Source organism: Typha latifolia, chromosome 4 (assembly GCF_019914945.1).
Source record: "Typha latifolia isolate L0001 chromosome 4, TyphaL0001v2, whole genome shotgun sequence".
NCBI lineage: Eukaryota > Viridiplantae > Streptophyta > Magnoliopsida > Poales > Typhaceae > Typha > Typha latifolia.
This window is the reverse complement of record NC_133089.1, coordinates 2,889,163-2,905,888: the sequence shown is the minus strand read 5'-3', so window position 1 is coordinate 2,905,888 and position 16,726 is coordinate 2,889,163. Positions and strand designations below refer to the sequence as shown.

The 16,726-nt window shown below is 37.7% G+C and overlaps 3 protein-coding genes across 4 annotated transcripts; 2 read left to right on the top strand and 1 right to left on the bottom strand.

The window, feature by feature from the left end:
- The first annotated feature begins 2,358 nt into the window (after positions 1-2,358).
- Positions 2,359-6,004, top strand: LOC140786867 (protein NRT1/ PTR FAMILY 2.13-like). Its single transcript, XM_073135568.1, has 4 exons — positions 2,359-2,646; positions 3,721-3,938; positions 4,234-4,799; positions 5,019-6,004. Exons 1-4 carry the CDS (start codon positions 2,484-2,486, stop codon positions 5,866-5,868), a joined length of 1,797 nt encoding a protein of 598 aa, XP_072991669.1. The 5' UTR covers positions 2,359-2,483; the 3' UTR covers positions 5,869-6,004.
- A 378-nt stretch (positions 6,005-6,382) lies between these two features.
- On the top strand, positions 6,383-11,306 carry LOC140787789 (biotin carboxyl carrier protein of acetyl-CoA carboxylase 1, chloroplastic-like). Its single transcript, XM_073136891.1, has 7 exons — positions 6,383-6,684; positions 6,986-7,039; positions 7,133-7,296; positions 7,391-7,721; positions 7,847-7,918; positions 10,955-11,020; positions 11,103-11,306. Exons 1-7 carry the CDS (start codon positions 6,535-6,537, stop codon positions 11,124-11,126), a joined length of 861 nt encoding a protein of 286 aa, XP_072992992.1. The 5' UTR covers positions 6,383-6,534; the 3' UTR covers positions 11,127-11,306.
- Positions 11,307-13,113: 1,807 nt separating this feature from the next.
- LOC140786635 (uncharacterized) lies at positions 13,114-15,363 on the bottom strand. Of its 2 annotated transcripts, XR_012108680.1 has the most exons (3): positions 14,748-15,347; positions 14,461-14,662; positions 13,114-14,026 (listed from the first exon to the last, which is right to left on the bottom strand). XR_012108680.1 is itself a non-coding variant. In XM_073135215.1 (2 exons), the coding sequence occupies exons 1-2, from the start codon at positions 15,174-15,176 to the stop codon at positions 14,630-14,632; spliced, it is 462 nt and encodes a 153-aa protein (XP_072991316.1). In that variant the 5' UTR covers positions 15,177-15,363; the 3' UTR covers positions 14,135-14,629. The 2 variants fall into 2 exon arrangements, 1 of the variants encoding a protein (XP_072991316.1); XM_073135215.1 differs by lacking the exon at positions 13,114-14,026 and having other exon boundaries at positions 14,135-14,662; positions 14,748-15,363.
- Positions 15,364-16,726: the final 1,363 nt, after the last annotated feature.

The window sequence follows — 16,726 nt, the reverse complement described above, 5'->3', positions numbered from 1 at the left end:
TCGGACTCGGATGGCGTTACGTATACAGAGGGACTGTCAATTAGCTGTCGTCAACTAGAGCTAAGTCGACCCTACTTTTTCTTCTCATAATTGAGTTATTATTAACAATTTAGAACCGTCGGATGATATAAAGAAGATGATATTCTTCCTTCCTTCCCTCCCACCCCCCTTCTCCGTCTATTGCCCTCGAGGCTCGAGCTTCTCAAATCCCCATTGTTCTCTGCCACACACCGACTTGCCCACTTAACTTCATTCAATCATCATAGTCATTATATGTTCATGTTCCTGGGCTTATGGTTATATTTTCAGTCTCACACAACAATATATACGGTGGAGGCTAATTACTTTGGTTTTAATTTGTTATCCTCTTCTTTACTGACATTAATCAACAAATCTATGTATGATTATGAGATTAATCTAACCAAATTTTAGTATTGACTGTAAAATTAATTTGACCAAATCCACTCCCACTTAATTGCTCCTCGTCTTCTCGAGCTTTAGCTAGAAAATATTGGTATCGGCTGTTTACACCCGATCATCAACTATGTCTCATTTTAAAAAAAAAATTATATATATATATATGGTAATTTTGTAACCTAATTACATTAATTTTTTGGTTTTATATAATTTTTTCTATAGTCAATGTATATTTTGTTAGAGCTCATAATTACAAATCTAGAAACTAAATATAATTAAATTACAACATACCCCTCATTTTCTTGGAAAAGATGGGTTAAATAATTTTACCCCTCCCATATTGGTCTATATTCTTATAACTAAAGTGAGATTGGTTTAAAATCCTCGTGTCATCTCTAACGAACACGATAAAAATATTTTAATTATTTTAATATTATTCAGTTAAATTAATATAAGAACTAATGATTTCACTTAAATATAGAGACTGGTTTGAAAATTAAGGTAAATTAATTTAAGGTATAAATACACGTGTGCAAAATATATTTAACAAAAAATAATTAAGAATAGCTAATCTAGCGAGCTTAAAGTTGTAGATAAGTGGCCCGAGCTCTAACTTATGCATTTTAGGCTTGGGCCAAGCCACTACATAAAATGAGATTAATACTAAGTCAGCAATTTTTAAACACACACTTTAGTTTAGTTAAATATATTTAAAAAAATAGAAAAAACTTGGGGTTACAATCATATAGACTAATGGTGTGTGGTCTTCGGATCGTCGTCCTGTCCTTGTTGTACAAAGTGGCAATATTCTTGTCTAGTAGGCAAAATGTAGTCTTTCTCCTCTTCTCACTTGCATCCAGCTTTGTGAAAAGAAAAAAATGGTCCACCGTGGACCTGTCAATTATCATCTTCATCTTGTGGTCACACACCCAACGCTTGCATTGAAGAAAAATTATAATTTAACTAGCAATAGTTAGGATTCTCATTCAAAACTAGTTTCTTTTTAAATGACAAGAGTGACATATTATTACTAGTGCTAATATTTCTATCTTATTCATGTCATCATTATATTAGACTTACTGGCATGCCTATAGATATTCAAGAAAATGATACAAGTATGGATCCAAAATGATATAGAGTTTGGACCATGCATGAGACATATCACATATACAACTAGGGAAGAGAGAATTGCAATGGGAGACTCTATGAATTAATTCTTCTTTTATAATCAAAAAAGTTCCAAGTGAGAAGTCTCCTCCTTATCAGAAGTAGAAGCGCTTTGGCCGTCATTTTTGAGGATCGAGGTGTCGTAGTAGAAAGGGTTGTGGATTTAGGGGACCAGGCAATGAGATCGCTGCTGATAAAATCTCCACGCTACCAAACATAATGGATGGATGGCAGCTGCAAACTTCCCCAAGCCTGCCTTGGCAAGTAGCTCAGTAACATTGGCTCATTTGCTTTGATCAGTCACCCTCATCAAAATGGCATCTCACACTGTTAGTCTGATAAGCATGTAGAGTTCTTCTCTGTTGAAGTCCGTCCTTGTAAAATATGAAATATTCTGAAAGAAATAACGTATGGTTATGGTGCAAGACGTTTAGATCTTTGATCTTTTCATTGCAAGATTATGTATGAATAATATTGAAACTGTATTTTCTAATAATCGTTCGATTTGTTTTGTTTTTATTTGATTCCAGTATTGCTGAAAGATAGTTATCTAGTTACGCTGGAACTATCAGAAGGTACATATTTTTAGATAGTTGGAAATATCAGTAGTATGCTGCATGGCAACCACTCGATTAAATAGACACATATACAATTTTACCAAAGAAAATTTTGAGTGTCAGTATAAAATAGAAATTAAATTGTGGAGAAAGTTAGATTTCACTCCAAAGTTTTCCTACCCACTTTTGTCTACTTATTACTGAAGGAACCTTCTAAAAGATGAGAGAGAGAAGTGAGGCACATCATACTACAGAAAATAGCCTCATAAGCCCCTGGAATTGGCTACAAATAGCAGAGACAGTGAAATTCTTCACTAAGAGCACATAACAGTGGGAGAGAGCATGGAAGTGAAGAACTCTTTGCTAGCTCATTTTATCCACCAGTTGAAGTGTGTAAAAATTCTGAAGCCATCACCAGACCCAAAGCTCATCGATAAAGAGGGCAACAGTAACGAAGAGATCAAAAGGAAGCCAAGAGGATGGAAATGCATGCCTTATATCATAGGTCTCTCTCTCTCTCTCTCTCTCTCTCTCTCTCTCTCTCTCTCTCTCTCTCTCTCTCTCTCTCTCTCTCTCTCTCTCTCTCTCTCTCTCTCTCTCTCTCTCTCTCACACACACACACACACACACACATAATTTTGTGTTGTTTATATGATCAATTGCCAAATCAACTTATTGTAGAGCAAAAAATGGTCCTCTTTGATTGAAAATTATCAGCTCGGAAACTGTGAGATATTAAGTTACATATCTATTTGATAGTTCCTTTAAAAGTAAATGCTTCACATATGAAATAATAAATAGAGAATTTTACAAATTATACTATATATTTTATCTATTTTGTGATTCATACTCCGTATTAAATGAGAATTATATAGAAAAAATAATGGTCAGATAATAAAATCATCAAAAACGATGTGTAAATTATAAAATAGGTAAAACATAAGATGAGATTTGTAAAATAACATATTAAATAAAACATCAGTCATCTATCCAGTATATACTTTATAGCTAAAAGATTGAACAGAAATGTCAAGTTATTCTACATCACAAGGGACACCTTTCACATTATTTAAATTAGATATGCCTGTAGGTGCATGGCAGCATTGGAATAAGTTGGATATATATATATATATATTACATAAGTTGATTGTAGTTGTAGTGTTTAGGTTGGATTGGTGCGTTGTAGGTTGGGTGGTTGAGGCTTTAATGTTATTTAGCATTTTAGCCTCGTTTTTGCTGTTTTCTAGATGCAGTTGCTGAACTCTGTAAGTCTTTAATTAGAAACTAAGTTTCTAATGAAGCAAGGTGGTAGACTGGAAGCCTTTCTTTCAAAATAAAAATAAAAATAAATACATAAGTTGATTGCAACTATATAGATGGTTATTGTTGCCAAGCAAAAGCTAGGGGAAAACGTTTAATTCCATCTCTAGTATCATAGTTGTAAGTTGGATCTTGTATTAATGAGCTAGTGGCCTATTCAAGATTGGCCAAGCAAGACAGCAAATTCTGCAACCAATGCTCAGATACTGAAAGGAAAAAAAATTTACTGATGTACTTCAAATTTTGATTATATATTCAGGGAACGAGACTTGTGAGAAGGTAGCTACATTCGGGTTGACTGCAAATTTGACTGTTTATCTAGTTGATCATTTCAACATAGGGCAGGTTGAGGCAACGAGTATAACCAACATCTTCTTCGCAACCACCAACTTCGCGCCATTGCTAGGAGCCTTCATTTCAGATGCTTACTGGGGTCGATTTAAGACCTTGGCGTATGGATGCTTTGCAAGCCTCATGGTATGAGCCTACTAAGCCTTATCACTGTAGTCCATTTCATTTCAGCAAAGAACTCATCACTGAAAGAATAGAATTATAACTCTGGTCTTTGAGTATACTTTCTTTACAATGCGTAAACTTTTAGTTGACTAAAAATCAACTAATTAAGTCTGCAAGACACATAAAATTGGATGCTTTGATGATGTGAAAACTACAGTTTTTCAATTGATAAGCAAGATCAGGAAGGAAATCATTACACTGGCTGACATATAATTCATCATTTGATGAACGTACTCTCGACTCTGGTTATATTCAGGGAATGGTTGCTATGACTCTATCTGCATCAGCTCCACATCTCCAGCCACCAAAATGCAGAGAAAGTCTCTGCATTGGTCCATCAAAGCTGCAGCTAGGTGTCCTGTATCTCTCCTTGGGTCTGTTAGCCACCGGTGCAGGCGGCGTGAGGCCATGCAGCTTGCCATTCGGAGTAGATCAGTTCGATGGCAGCACCGAGCAAGGCCAAAGAGACCTCGAAAGCTACTTTAACTGGTACTATGGCACCACAACAGCTGCAGCAATGCTCGCCTTGACGGTCGTTGTCTATGTTCAGGACAGCGTTAGTTGGCCACTGGGTTTTGGCATCCCCACTGGCTTCATGCTCATTTCTATCATCTTTTTCTTCCTTGGTACTAGGTTGTATATTTATGTTCAACCAGAGGGGAGCGTCTTCTCTGGTGTTATTCGAGTTTTTGTCGCGTCGTTTAGGAAGCGAAGACTCAAGCTTCCATATCCTGATGTTGTAGAGCAGCAAGAGGCATTACTCTACAACCCCTTTACTACAAGTCATCATGCCGTAAAGCTTCCACTCAGCTTACAATTTGGGTAATTATTTAAGGATAACTTTTTCTGTTTTACTCTCAAATTCATGCAATCTTTAGTCCATTTCTCTAATCTTGCTAGTTCAAATTTGCATCAGATAACTAGGTAAGTGATCTATAAAGTGTGATCAAATTGCATGAAAATAATGTGCAGTTATTGTAGTAATGAAAATAATGTCTTCATGACTGGAACATTATATTTCTGTAATCCTCTCATCGCCAGGTTTCTGAACAAAGCTGCTATTGTAACTAATGGCGACCTAAATCCCGACGATTCTCCTACGAACCGATGGAGACTTTGCAGTGTTCAGCAGATCGAAGAAGTCAAATGCTTAATAAGAATTGCGCCCATATGGTTCTCTGGCATCATCTGCTTCATGGCCATGGCTCAACAATTTACATTCACCATCTTGCAATCCTTGAAAATGGACCGCCACCTCGGCCCACACTTCCAAATCCCCCCAGGCTCTCTTTTAATCATCTCCCTCCTTGCCCTGACCTTGTTCATACCTTTCTATGACCAGATCTTTGTCCCTATGGCTAGAAGAATCACAAGAGTTGCAAGTGGCATCACTCTTTTACAAAGACAAGGTGTTGGCTTGGCGATCTCTTCCATGTCTATGGTAGTTGCAGGAGCAGTGGAACACAAAAGAAGAGTCTCAGCCTTATCTCATGGTGGCATATCACCTATGTCATTCTTGTGGCTTGCACCACAGCTCATCTTAATGGGCATTGCCGAGGCCTTCAGTGCAGTTGGGCAGATTGAGTTTTACAACAGGCAGTTCCCTGAACAAATGCAAACCTTAGCAACCTCGCTCTTCTTCTGTAGCCTTGCAGGTGCAAACTATTTGAGCAGTTTGCTGGCAAGTATCATCAAGAAGAGAACAAGATGGTTAGATGACAACATCAACATTGGCAGAGTAGACTACTTCTACTATGTCATAGCAGTCATGGGGATGGTGAATCTACTCTATTTTCTATTATGTTCTCATTACTACCGTTATAAAGGCATGAGATCTGTGGAAGAAGAGGATACAAAAGAAAAGACTAATGATGCCCTCTTAGAGATTTGATAATGATTAGGAACATCCGAGTCTGAGTTGCACCAGAGTATACATGTAAATATTCATTAATAATGTATACTACTAAATACATTTGGATATTCCACCCATATTACTAGTGAATTTTAATATACTTATTAGAGATAAAGTTGGTTGTTATTGGATAATCACTTAGATAACAAATATATATATATATATATATATATATAATATTTATTATTTAAAATGCACTAAATTTTTTTCTATAATTTTATCTCTAATAAAAATCATTTTCGTTCAACTTCTAGTTTAGTTTAATACGTTTGAAAAAAGAGAGTAGCAATTGGACTTTAACCTTAATTACAAGAAGATAATTTGATATAAATAAAATTATAGGAGTAAAGTAAATTTTAATCCCCCCACCCAAAATAAGATTAAAAATGACAACAACTAAATCCAGACCAAATCTGAATAAGAGTACAAACAAGGCGAGATTGGGTTCAGATTAACCGTATCCAACTTGAACTCAAGCTGGTGAACCAATCCATTGGGTTCGGTGAGTTGGATCTCATCGACATGAACTGTCCTCAAGTTTGTCGTTCGTCTCCGTCGTTGCAAACAACAGCAACTGGAACCCCTCAAAAAGACCCTCTCGATTAATCCAAAGTCTCATATTTTTTGCTTCTCCTGAGGTGTTCCATGGCGTCCACTTCATCTCTTCCGACCGCCTCCGCTGCCGTCGCCAAGCTCTTGCCCTCCTCCTCATACTCGAGCTCTCAAACCCGGCGGGTTGCGGTCTCGTTTCCTCGCTCTTCAAAGCTCAAGAAACCGCTCATTATCCCCTCCAAGGTTTTTCCTCTTCTTCTTCGCTTCATAGACATTGCAGATCTGCGGATTTTTTTTCTTCTCTAGCTTTGTGCTAATCTTTTAATGCCCAGGAAACCAGCTTTTCTGATATTTTAGCTTCTATTAGTCGAACGTTTAAATGCTAAGAATCGTATGTTTTGCTACTATTTGATCTCAGTGGGTAAAGATTTTGGTTTCAAAGAAGACCCACTTTTTATTTTGACCGGATTGAAGCTTAAGGTGGGAATGGGAATTTTGCTACCTTATACTTGAATGATAGAAGAGTTCGATTATTCTTGTTTAGGGATTGGGTATTTTACGGGAACCATCAGTCGTTGCGAAGGCCCAATTGAATGAGGTAAGAGTGGCTATAGCTGAAAGATTCCAGCTTGTGTTGCGTTCGATATTTGTGATTCTCGCACTCGAACCTATCCTCTTCATTGTTTCAAAGGTTGTGGGTGGATATTCCAATGATTCCGCACCTTCGGAGTCCAAGGTGGAGGTGCCAACCTCCGGGGAGAATGATGTAGAGTCAGGGAAGCAGCATTCTTCATCAGCTCCATTGTCAGATGAGGCGATATCAGAGTTTATGACTCAAGTCGCAAGCCTTGTAAAGTGAGAGAGAAGCAAAATTATTCTTAAATTGCATTGCTTGAGCTGTTTCTTTGCCTGATAAAGATGATCATTTTATGATTGGATTATGCTGCAGGCTTGTCGATTCTAGAGATATCGTTGAATTGCAGCTGAAGCAACTTGACTGCGAACTTATTATTCGAAAAAAAGAGGCTCTCCCACAACCTCCCGCACCTGCTCCAGTTGTCATGATGCAGTCGCCCTCAATGCCTGCTGTTATACCATCACCAGTCTCGCTGCCACCACCGGCTTCGTCAGTTCCATCACCTGCTAGTGCATCGTCGGCCCCACCTGCTGCTGCTGCATCAGCCCCTAAGGCACTTAAGTCCTCACATCCTCCTCTTAAAAGCCCCATGTCTGGAACGTTTTACAGAAGCCCTGGTCCAGGGCTAGCACCATTTGTGAAGGTAGATGAAAATTTTGAAATTATATTAGAGATTGATTTTCAATAAAAGAAAAAGGAAACATGTAGTGAGTCTTTTTAGTATATAAATATTTTTCATTAACATTTGTACCATTTTTCTTTGTATAGCCTGGTGATAAAGTGAACAAAGGACAAGTCCTCTGCATTATTGAAGCAATGAAGCTAATGAATGAAATTGAGGTCAGTTGAGCTCAACATTATTCTATTGCAAGTAGCAGTGATCAAATGTTGTTAAATGGTAGAAATTTCAAATTCCCATGACAAAATTCTTATGAAAGGAGAAGACTACTTTCTGTTTCTGATTATGATGTAATTTTTCCTTATTTCTTAGCCAATCTATTTCAATCAATCGAAAAGATAAAAAAAAGGGAAAGCGTATGGAAAATATAAGATGATGTTGAAACTGAGATATGATATTCTGGAAAGTTGAAACTTTGACTCCATCTTGTATGGTCATTGAAATTATGTTGTAAACATTTGTTCCTATATTTGGAAATTCTAATTGTTGTTATGGTGTGTTGTGCTAATGCTAGATACCAATTATTTGCACTTAGTAGGTGATGTTTCATTTTTCCTAATTATAAGAAAGGTTGATTACATCTTGATCCCCTCAATCATTGTTCATATTCATTTTCACTCCCTCATTTTGTTTTCCCTACAACTTGAGCCCTTCAATTATTCAAATCATCAAACCCCCTACCAGTGTTGACAGAAATTACGAAAGGACTATTTTACCCCCCAAAGTTCATATTTTTCTTGGATTATCTATTGAAGTAGAACATCTTTCATCCACCGTAAAAACACCCACTCTCATGACAAATCATTCACTATCATCAAGATCATGAACATCTAGAGGATGATGTGGCAGTGATGGTGGGGAGAATTTATGTTTAGGGCTAGATTTTGGAAGAAGGAGGTGGAGGGCAAGGGGCTGAAGATGAAGGGGAGTGAGGATTTAAGGTTCATGGCATGAAGGAGAGGCCCTTAGATATTAGTGGTGGTGATAAATAGTGTGTTGCTGAGATTTATACTTAAGATTAGGATTTGGGCAAAATAGAAGGACAAGAGGTTGAAGGAAGAGGGTATTTCGTTACATAAAAGTCATGTGCCAGGCATATGACAGTTTTACGTTAAAAACCCTAATAGGAGACTAACATAAGGGTTTATTATTTTATTTGGCAATTTTAAATAGTTGAGGGAGTCAGGTTGTAGGAAGAAAAAGACGAGGGGTGAAAATGAAAACCACTTATAGTTGAGGCGGTCAAAGTGTAATTAACCCACTGGAGGTTTTCTATGAATCCATGAATTTAGCAGGTTATCTTGGCCTTTCATGAAGGCAAATGATAAATCTTCCCTTATGCAACATCATATCATTTATGTAAGTCCATGTCCATTCCGTACAAGAAGTTCACCAACCACAAATTGTCCGAGGTGTAAATTTGTGCTAAGAAAAATACATTTGATTGGCGGTCTGAAGATTTGTCTGCTCAATCCCAAATTAACAAATTGACTCCACTGAGCTCCTTCAAGTTGGTGCATGGAAATGTCACTTGGCCATGCCATTCAAATGGAAGTGTTGTGTCCCATAATTTTTTGTTTGCTACCTCTGTATTTTGAACTTTACATTGATCGGCTTGGTTATTTTTTAGGTTGACAATGTTCATAATCTTCCGATGAGTTATTGGTTTTAAACATCAGTCTAATCAGTTGATTAGCAACAGATCTGTGACATTCTTAGGGCAACATCTTTAATTATGTTTACTACACCTTTATTTTGTTCATTTTCATGTCCTAAATCTTTGGTTACAGTCATTGTCCTCAAATCCAGCCTGTTACCTGCTGCGCATGCATTTGTATATTGTGCTAGCATGTATTTGAGCAAATCCTCACTATAGTTTCTTATTGTAGTCAATAACATATGTAACGTGATTTCCTCCCAGGACTGCCTTCATTAGGATTAGTTCCCACAAGGAGGATAAAAGTGGAAAATGAGAGAACAAAAAAAAAGATTGGAAGAGGAACTCCAAATTCTTACATGGATTAGACTCTGATGAACCAGGACGGAGATGTCATAATAATTTTATAGAATATCAATCAAAAGTGATATCTTTATAAGCATTAAATTCTCCAGTAAGGTATCATTTAGAGCTGCTTGTGACACTCCACCGAAATTTGATCGAATTGAAGTGTCAAAGGTGTTTAATGGCCTAAGTTATGCAATTGCAAAGTCAGGCTCAAAAGATACTATAGTAATTAGGCAAGATTTGAGCTTATCAATTTGTTGGATGGATGATAATAAAGGATAGTCTCTTTTGATCTTATCCTTAGCCTCTTCCTAGATATTTATGAATCTTAGTAATTAAATTTTCTTTTGTCTATATAAGGGCTTGAACATTTATTATAAAATAAATCTAAAGTTTAGTAAATAAAATAGAAGTGAGAATTTCACAAAAAAAGCTTGTCTTCTTGTACATTATTGAAGTCTTTTAACTTTTTTTGTTTCTACACTATCTTTATTTTGAGGCTTACTTTATCTTGCGAAAAAGGTTGAATACCCGTAGGCTAACAAGCTGATAAAAAATGTTAAGTGTGTAAGATGCTGCTCTTGAGGCATTATTTAAAATAGAGGACGGCTTAAGCAACTTATGATGGATTTTAGAAGATGCGGCATGTTTATGAAAAAGCATCACTATAGCTTAATTGAAAGTTGTATAGTAGAATATCAAGGCAACAAGAAAAGAAAATTCATACATTCATATATAATAAGGTATATAGTGAACTACTCCCAAATTTCCTTTTATGCTTGTAAGTGAATCCTGACAAGTTTCTTTTTGCATACCAATTAAATAACTGGAGAAATAATTTTATTTTTTCACATTGTCTAAAACTAGCCCTGAGTATGATTATTACACGCACGTCTATATGGGCACTTTGCTGTGGATAAATTAATAAGTGCAACCTTACATACTTTAGGGAAATAGTTATACATTTTGACTCAAGTGCACATATGTTTATTATTGCTTATAACACTATCTATACCTAAAGATGCATCATAATAGTGTAAGGAAATGAATGAAGTGTTCACACCCATATGACTGAAAACGGCAAACCAAGTGGTTTTTTCTTTCACATATGACTTTTACCCTAGACGGTTGGCTGTTTTGATTCAATGAGTTCACTGTATACAGTAGGAAATTAATCCCAAATCTCATGCAGGCTGACCAAGCGGGAATAGTTGTTGAGATACTTGTTGATGATGGCAAGCCTGTCGGCGTAGAACAGGTCTCTCTCTCTCTCTCTCTCTCTCTCTCTCTACTATATATCTATATACTGATCCATCTATTTTTGTTTGACACTTTTGCAGCCAATGTTTGTGATTGAGCCTTGAAGCATCAACCAAGCTTTTGATGTTATTCTCTCAAACAAAATATCTGTGGTAGCATTTATTTATTTGGTAGTGGTAGCTAACTTTGGTTGATATTAAAAGATAATTGTTAGGATGAACTTATTCTGATGTATCTTTCTGAATGACGAAGTTTCCTATTGAGTGGTAATAGTATTCCTTATATTTGTATTGCGTTTGGACGTCCCAGAATTCATCATTGAGTTTGAACCTGTGCTGCTGCTCAGCTAGGTCTCTATCTTTGTACTGAGACTCTTGAGAATGTTGCCGCTTTTCCTCTCCCCCCTCAGTTCTTGCATTTGCCCTTTTCTCCTTAACTTTTTTAGGGGTTACATTTTGGAATATTTTCCCTACATAGTGGGTGCTATTTCGTCTGTTGTGCAATGTGCATTATGAATTTGGTGTGATTAGATACAAATTTTTAGGCTGTCCCTTACTTTAAATAGACTTGTTCTTAAGAACGTCTTAAAATAGATATTTTAACTACTGAGAGATATGATCTTTCCATTGAAAGGTGCCTTCTAAAGCAGGTAACTTCCATTACGCAGGTCCACAAATTTACTTGATTATTATCTTTATAAAATATCCCCATGTTCTTAGATAGAAAGAAAGAAGGATAGTAATCAGTTTTAACTAATGAGTACCAGCAACTTTACCCGTCTCTTCTTCTCGTAATGGACCATAGCACTCATGGCTAGCAAAGGACCCGCCTAATTATCAAATTGTCTTATTAATATCCCAAAAATAAACCCACTACCTAACTCTTAATAAAAAGGCATCCTAACTACGTCATTTGTCATTAAATATACCCATAATTTCTACATCTAAACTAAGAGGAACTTCATATAAATATGGTGCTCTGGCACGATTATATTTTTATATTGTTGCCATAAACTGAGGAATTATTCATTTTAACAAGGTCATTAATGTTAGTAAAAAAAAAAGGAACATTTGCATATTTGTCTAGCCAACTATAAATTCCAGTATTCCACCCCTTGCTTGGTAAAATAATCCTTACAATCTGATCCTAAAAGAGTATCTGCTGCCTTACAAGCCATGATATCTGCAGGTCGAGCACTAGAGCAACAAAAAATCTGTGCAAAGCTGCTTCTGTCTTCCATTTCACTTGTAGGTCATTTAACAATCTATCCTATCGTTTTATGCTCGGTGTTAGTATTTAACTCTGATCAAAGCCAAATATCTATTCACTACTCATTTAAAACATCCAATTACATTGAGTTGGGCAAATCAACTACGGCAGAGGTATAACTGGCATTATCTTTGTGTCTGCCATTGTAGGAAGGAAGGAAAGAAAGAAAAAGGGTCAAACGTATTAAACATGTAAACAAAACCAAAGAGGATAGTACTAGTACATATAAGGATAAGTGTTAGAAAATACAAGAGCCCTGTTCAAAGAATCACAACAGCCAAACCAATTGGTACTGATCAACAATCTCGCCATGTCCTCATCCATAGACATGTCCTACAACAATGCACCAAGCAATAGTTCTCTGTTTCCCTCTAGGACAATTTTGAGGTGCACTATTTCTAAGGACATGCAATCTTTACCTGCATTAAGAGTAAGTACAGTGGTCTTTCACCAAATAAACTGAATTAATCTAGATACTTAATATTAAGCCTTGTCGGAAGGGCCTGCGAGATACCATTGATTAGCAGGTTAGTAGCCAGAATGGTTCACATTTCAGAAGACACAGATGGGCTCTCAGAGGACTATCCCTGCACATCTAGCAGGGTCTCTTTTTTTCCTTCACATAGTGATAATTCTCCATGTTTCAGGAACCGAGGTCACTAGATGCGAATGGATCAAAGATGCAACACAGTGAAATTGCTGATATTGTTATCAGCTGCTTCTTTACAGTGTGACAAGAAGTGGAACATAATACTGACATCAGGTGACAGCATTAATGTAACTCAGACATAACACATCCAACAACTTACAGCTAAGACGAGATAAAAGAAAAAAGATGCCCTTCTTTGTTATTCATAATTAGTTGCCCTACATTAGATAACACCAGTACACTATGAACCTACTATCATCTTCAACTCTTCAAGCCTTTGATATTACAAAATTTTCTATTATCATCATTTGAAAGAAATGGTGCATCATTTAGTCATAAATCACAGATTACTAACGACAAGATTTTAGGAAAAAAATAATGAAAACAATGGTGGACCTGACTCTCGAGTATTTCAGTCCACTACATTTTTTGGGATCAGCAATACTGTAATGGTCCTCACATCTATATTTCGACATTGTCTTATCAAGTTGCTTGTAATGGGACCAGCTTCTAAAATTATGTTTTTTTCTTGCTTTGCTTGAAAACAGTAACAGACAGTGGCTAACTAGAGATTTACTCTTTGAGCCAACTGAAGACCAATGTAACTGCAAAATAATTCCAGAAATGTAACTGCCTAACGTCCCCATCATTCTGCTACTCAAAATTATTCCAGAAGATAAGTTCTTTTAATGGTTCTTCCATAGCCAGATCCCAGTTGATCAGTTAGTTTCTTGATGATCTACGAAATAAGGCCATTCAAATAATTGTTACCTGGTTCACAGATATAGATCCAAGCTTATGGAGACAGTTCTGACACCAAAACAAGTGCAGCATCCAATGCCTTTTGTCAATTTCCTAGAAGGTTCAGAGATTTCGTATCTGCTTCCTGTACCAATCACACTTTCTTTCGAACATTTTGAAAGATAGCCTGAATGCTGCAAATCATCTACATTACAAGAACATGAGCGTTGTCACATGGCAATAGTCATACCCGAAACGCATCCCGCTGATCTCTGGCAAGGCGATAACTTCACAGAGAAGTATAAATTATAAAGTAGTATCTGCTCACCATCCTATATCTGGAAACTGTATTACACACATCAGCAATCCTAAAAAAAGGGTCCTCAAAGCAGTTCATTTCATCTATGTTAGAAATTAACAATGCAAAAAAGAGTCTAGAACTCCAGCCTGCAGTTAATCACAAGAATGAAATCTTTACTCAATCAAAATATCAGCTTACTCAGTCAATTCGATTATTTCTATGCAAACGAATCAATAAACTCATGCCTCTAACTCACTATGTCGATGAATCAAACTGAAAAAAAAACAAAACAAAACAATACTATAGCTCCATTGGCAAAGAAGAAATATATACTACTTACTGCATTATGAGAACACAGCATAACAGAGAGAGAGAGAAGAGACTCCCAGCTCCCCTCCTCTTTTTTTTTTTTTATATATATGGCTTTCCACCAGCCTCATTGACAATAAATAAGATCGATAACATGGCGAGCTTTTACCTCTAGTAGCATCCTCTCTGCTCCAATCTCTCACATTCGTTGCCTCGTATAGACATCGATCCGCAACTCGAAGATCTTCCGAGTTAGTTCGACGGCCAACACCAAAACCGTCTCACTACGACTGCAAGCAAACACATCACTTACCACTATCAATCTAGAATCGACTAATTCACAGAACGGCTCGTTGAGCATCATCTCGGCTCTGCAAATTTGCAAACACCAAACGTGACAAACGATGGGAGTGAGATCTAAAAGATTAGAGAAGGGAATTGAGACGGATGAAAGACCAGAGAGGAGGAGGAATCGGGGTGGCAGACGGGAGGGGTCTCGAAGAGGGAGAGGGCGAATCGTTTGTAAACGACACCGACGTCGAAGTAGATGACGCCGGAGCTGGGGACGTCGACGCGGACGCCGATGACGGGGAACCAGAGGAAGAGTTCCTGGGCGGATACGCCGGAGAGGGAGGCGATCTGCCCGTACGATAGCTCGCCGGACACGGTGGCGTTGTAGTGGACCTCGCTCTCGAACTTAGCCGTGCAGGGGGACTCCAAGACCGCCTCGAATTTCCCATCCCCGTCGATGCGGAATTCCTTGACGCCCCGCGGAAGCAACCCTTTAGGTAGGCCGTGGGATTGGAGGACTTCGTAGGCGGTCGACGCCGACGCCGGCAAAATGGAGGACAAAAAAGGTAAGAAGGGGAGAAGAAGTAACAACATTTTGCTTTAGTATTTGGATTGAGTTATTGATTGGGGGAGGGGAGGGGAGAGGAGGAGGAGGAGGAGGAGGAGGAGAAGAAGAAGAAGAAGAAGAAGAAGATGGGGAGGGGAGGGGAGGGGAGGAGGAAGGACAGAGAAGAGACTGTTGCCAGCGAGACCACAGAAGGGATCGGCGAGAACGGGCAATAATTGAAGGTGGGGAAGATTGGGACGAGTAGTTGGGACCCACCGCACTCTGTTTTTTTCTCTTTCCTTTTTTTTTATTTTAAAAAATGTATATTTTATAAAATATCTTATCTCTCAATCGAAATGATATGACTTGCATTTGTTAGGGGTCGTTGGGTAACGATACGTTCGACGCTGGGTAAGAAAGACTAAGAGAGAGGGGGATAGATTGGATGGGTAGAGTGAACGAAAGATGACGGGGGAATTGGTGGCAGTTGATTCAAAGGTGGAATTGATTGCACACGTGGGTTGTTGGGGGCAGAGAGAGAGAGAGAGAGAGAATCTATGACTACATTCGTGTTCGGATCTGTCCGGGATCGAGGTGATTGGGTTAGGGGGGGGGCGGGTTTGGTTGGGCTAATTCGGGTATCCAATTAGCCGGCTTAGGGTAGGGGAGGGGAGGGGGGCAGAAGATAGGTGGTAGCGAGACGAATTAAGACTGGGAGCTTGAGATGAACACATGCTACCTTTTGCTCGCGTTGTAATGTGATGATTATTAGGAGCTAGAGAGGGGGAGGCTAGGAAATGTTGACTTTTCTTTTTCATATATAGTTGCTTCATATTTAGTGTTCAAATTTTTTTCTTTTCTTATCATTGAAAAGCCATATGGGTTGAACAAAGAACTAATACTGTCTAGATATAAAGACACTTAGGACCCCATCAAGTTTTAGATATTATACTAAGCCGCTTAGTTTAGACTTCAAGACGTGCGCGTCATCGAACTATTGTTTCAAACTAAATGCCGTCGAACTGCTCCTCCAAGCCCACCGCACTGCCGAACTATCAACCGAGTTAAATCATTGAGTCAAGTCACTGAGTTGAGCAATAAAATCATCAAAACACTAAATAATTTTCTCTATAATAATTATTTGAATTTGAAATCAATCCTACGACCTCCTTAGTCATAGCGAAGAGTACTTATAAACTCTACTATAGTTGGTTAGTGTATTTGTGATCTAATGCATAGCATTGAAAAAGACATTTCTCTACATAAGGCATGGATTTGGTGCAAGGCAACATATTTTAATTACTTCAAATTTATCTTTGAATGTGTGTGAATGTATCAATTTGCTATTAGAGCATATTGATCAAAGCAAATTGGGATAGTTCGATGAGATTGACCCAATCGAGTTGCACCTATGAGATACGGAAGGTTAAAAGAATAATCAAGCTAAGCTAAATTCATCTCGAGCTCGATTGAATTACTATAGCTTTTAATATATATATCCAAAATCTCACGTGATCTATCACCTATCCCACCCATAGTTCTTCCAAAATTTATTGTCATTCTTTTTCCTCTCTCCTCCTCGCAACTTGCTACGTGG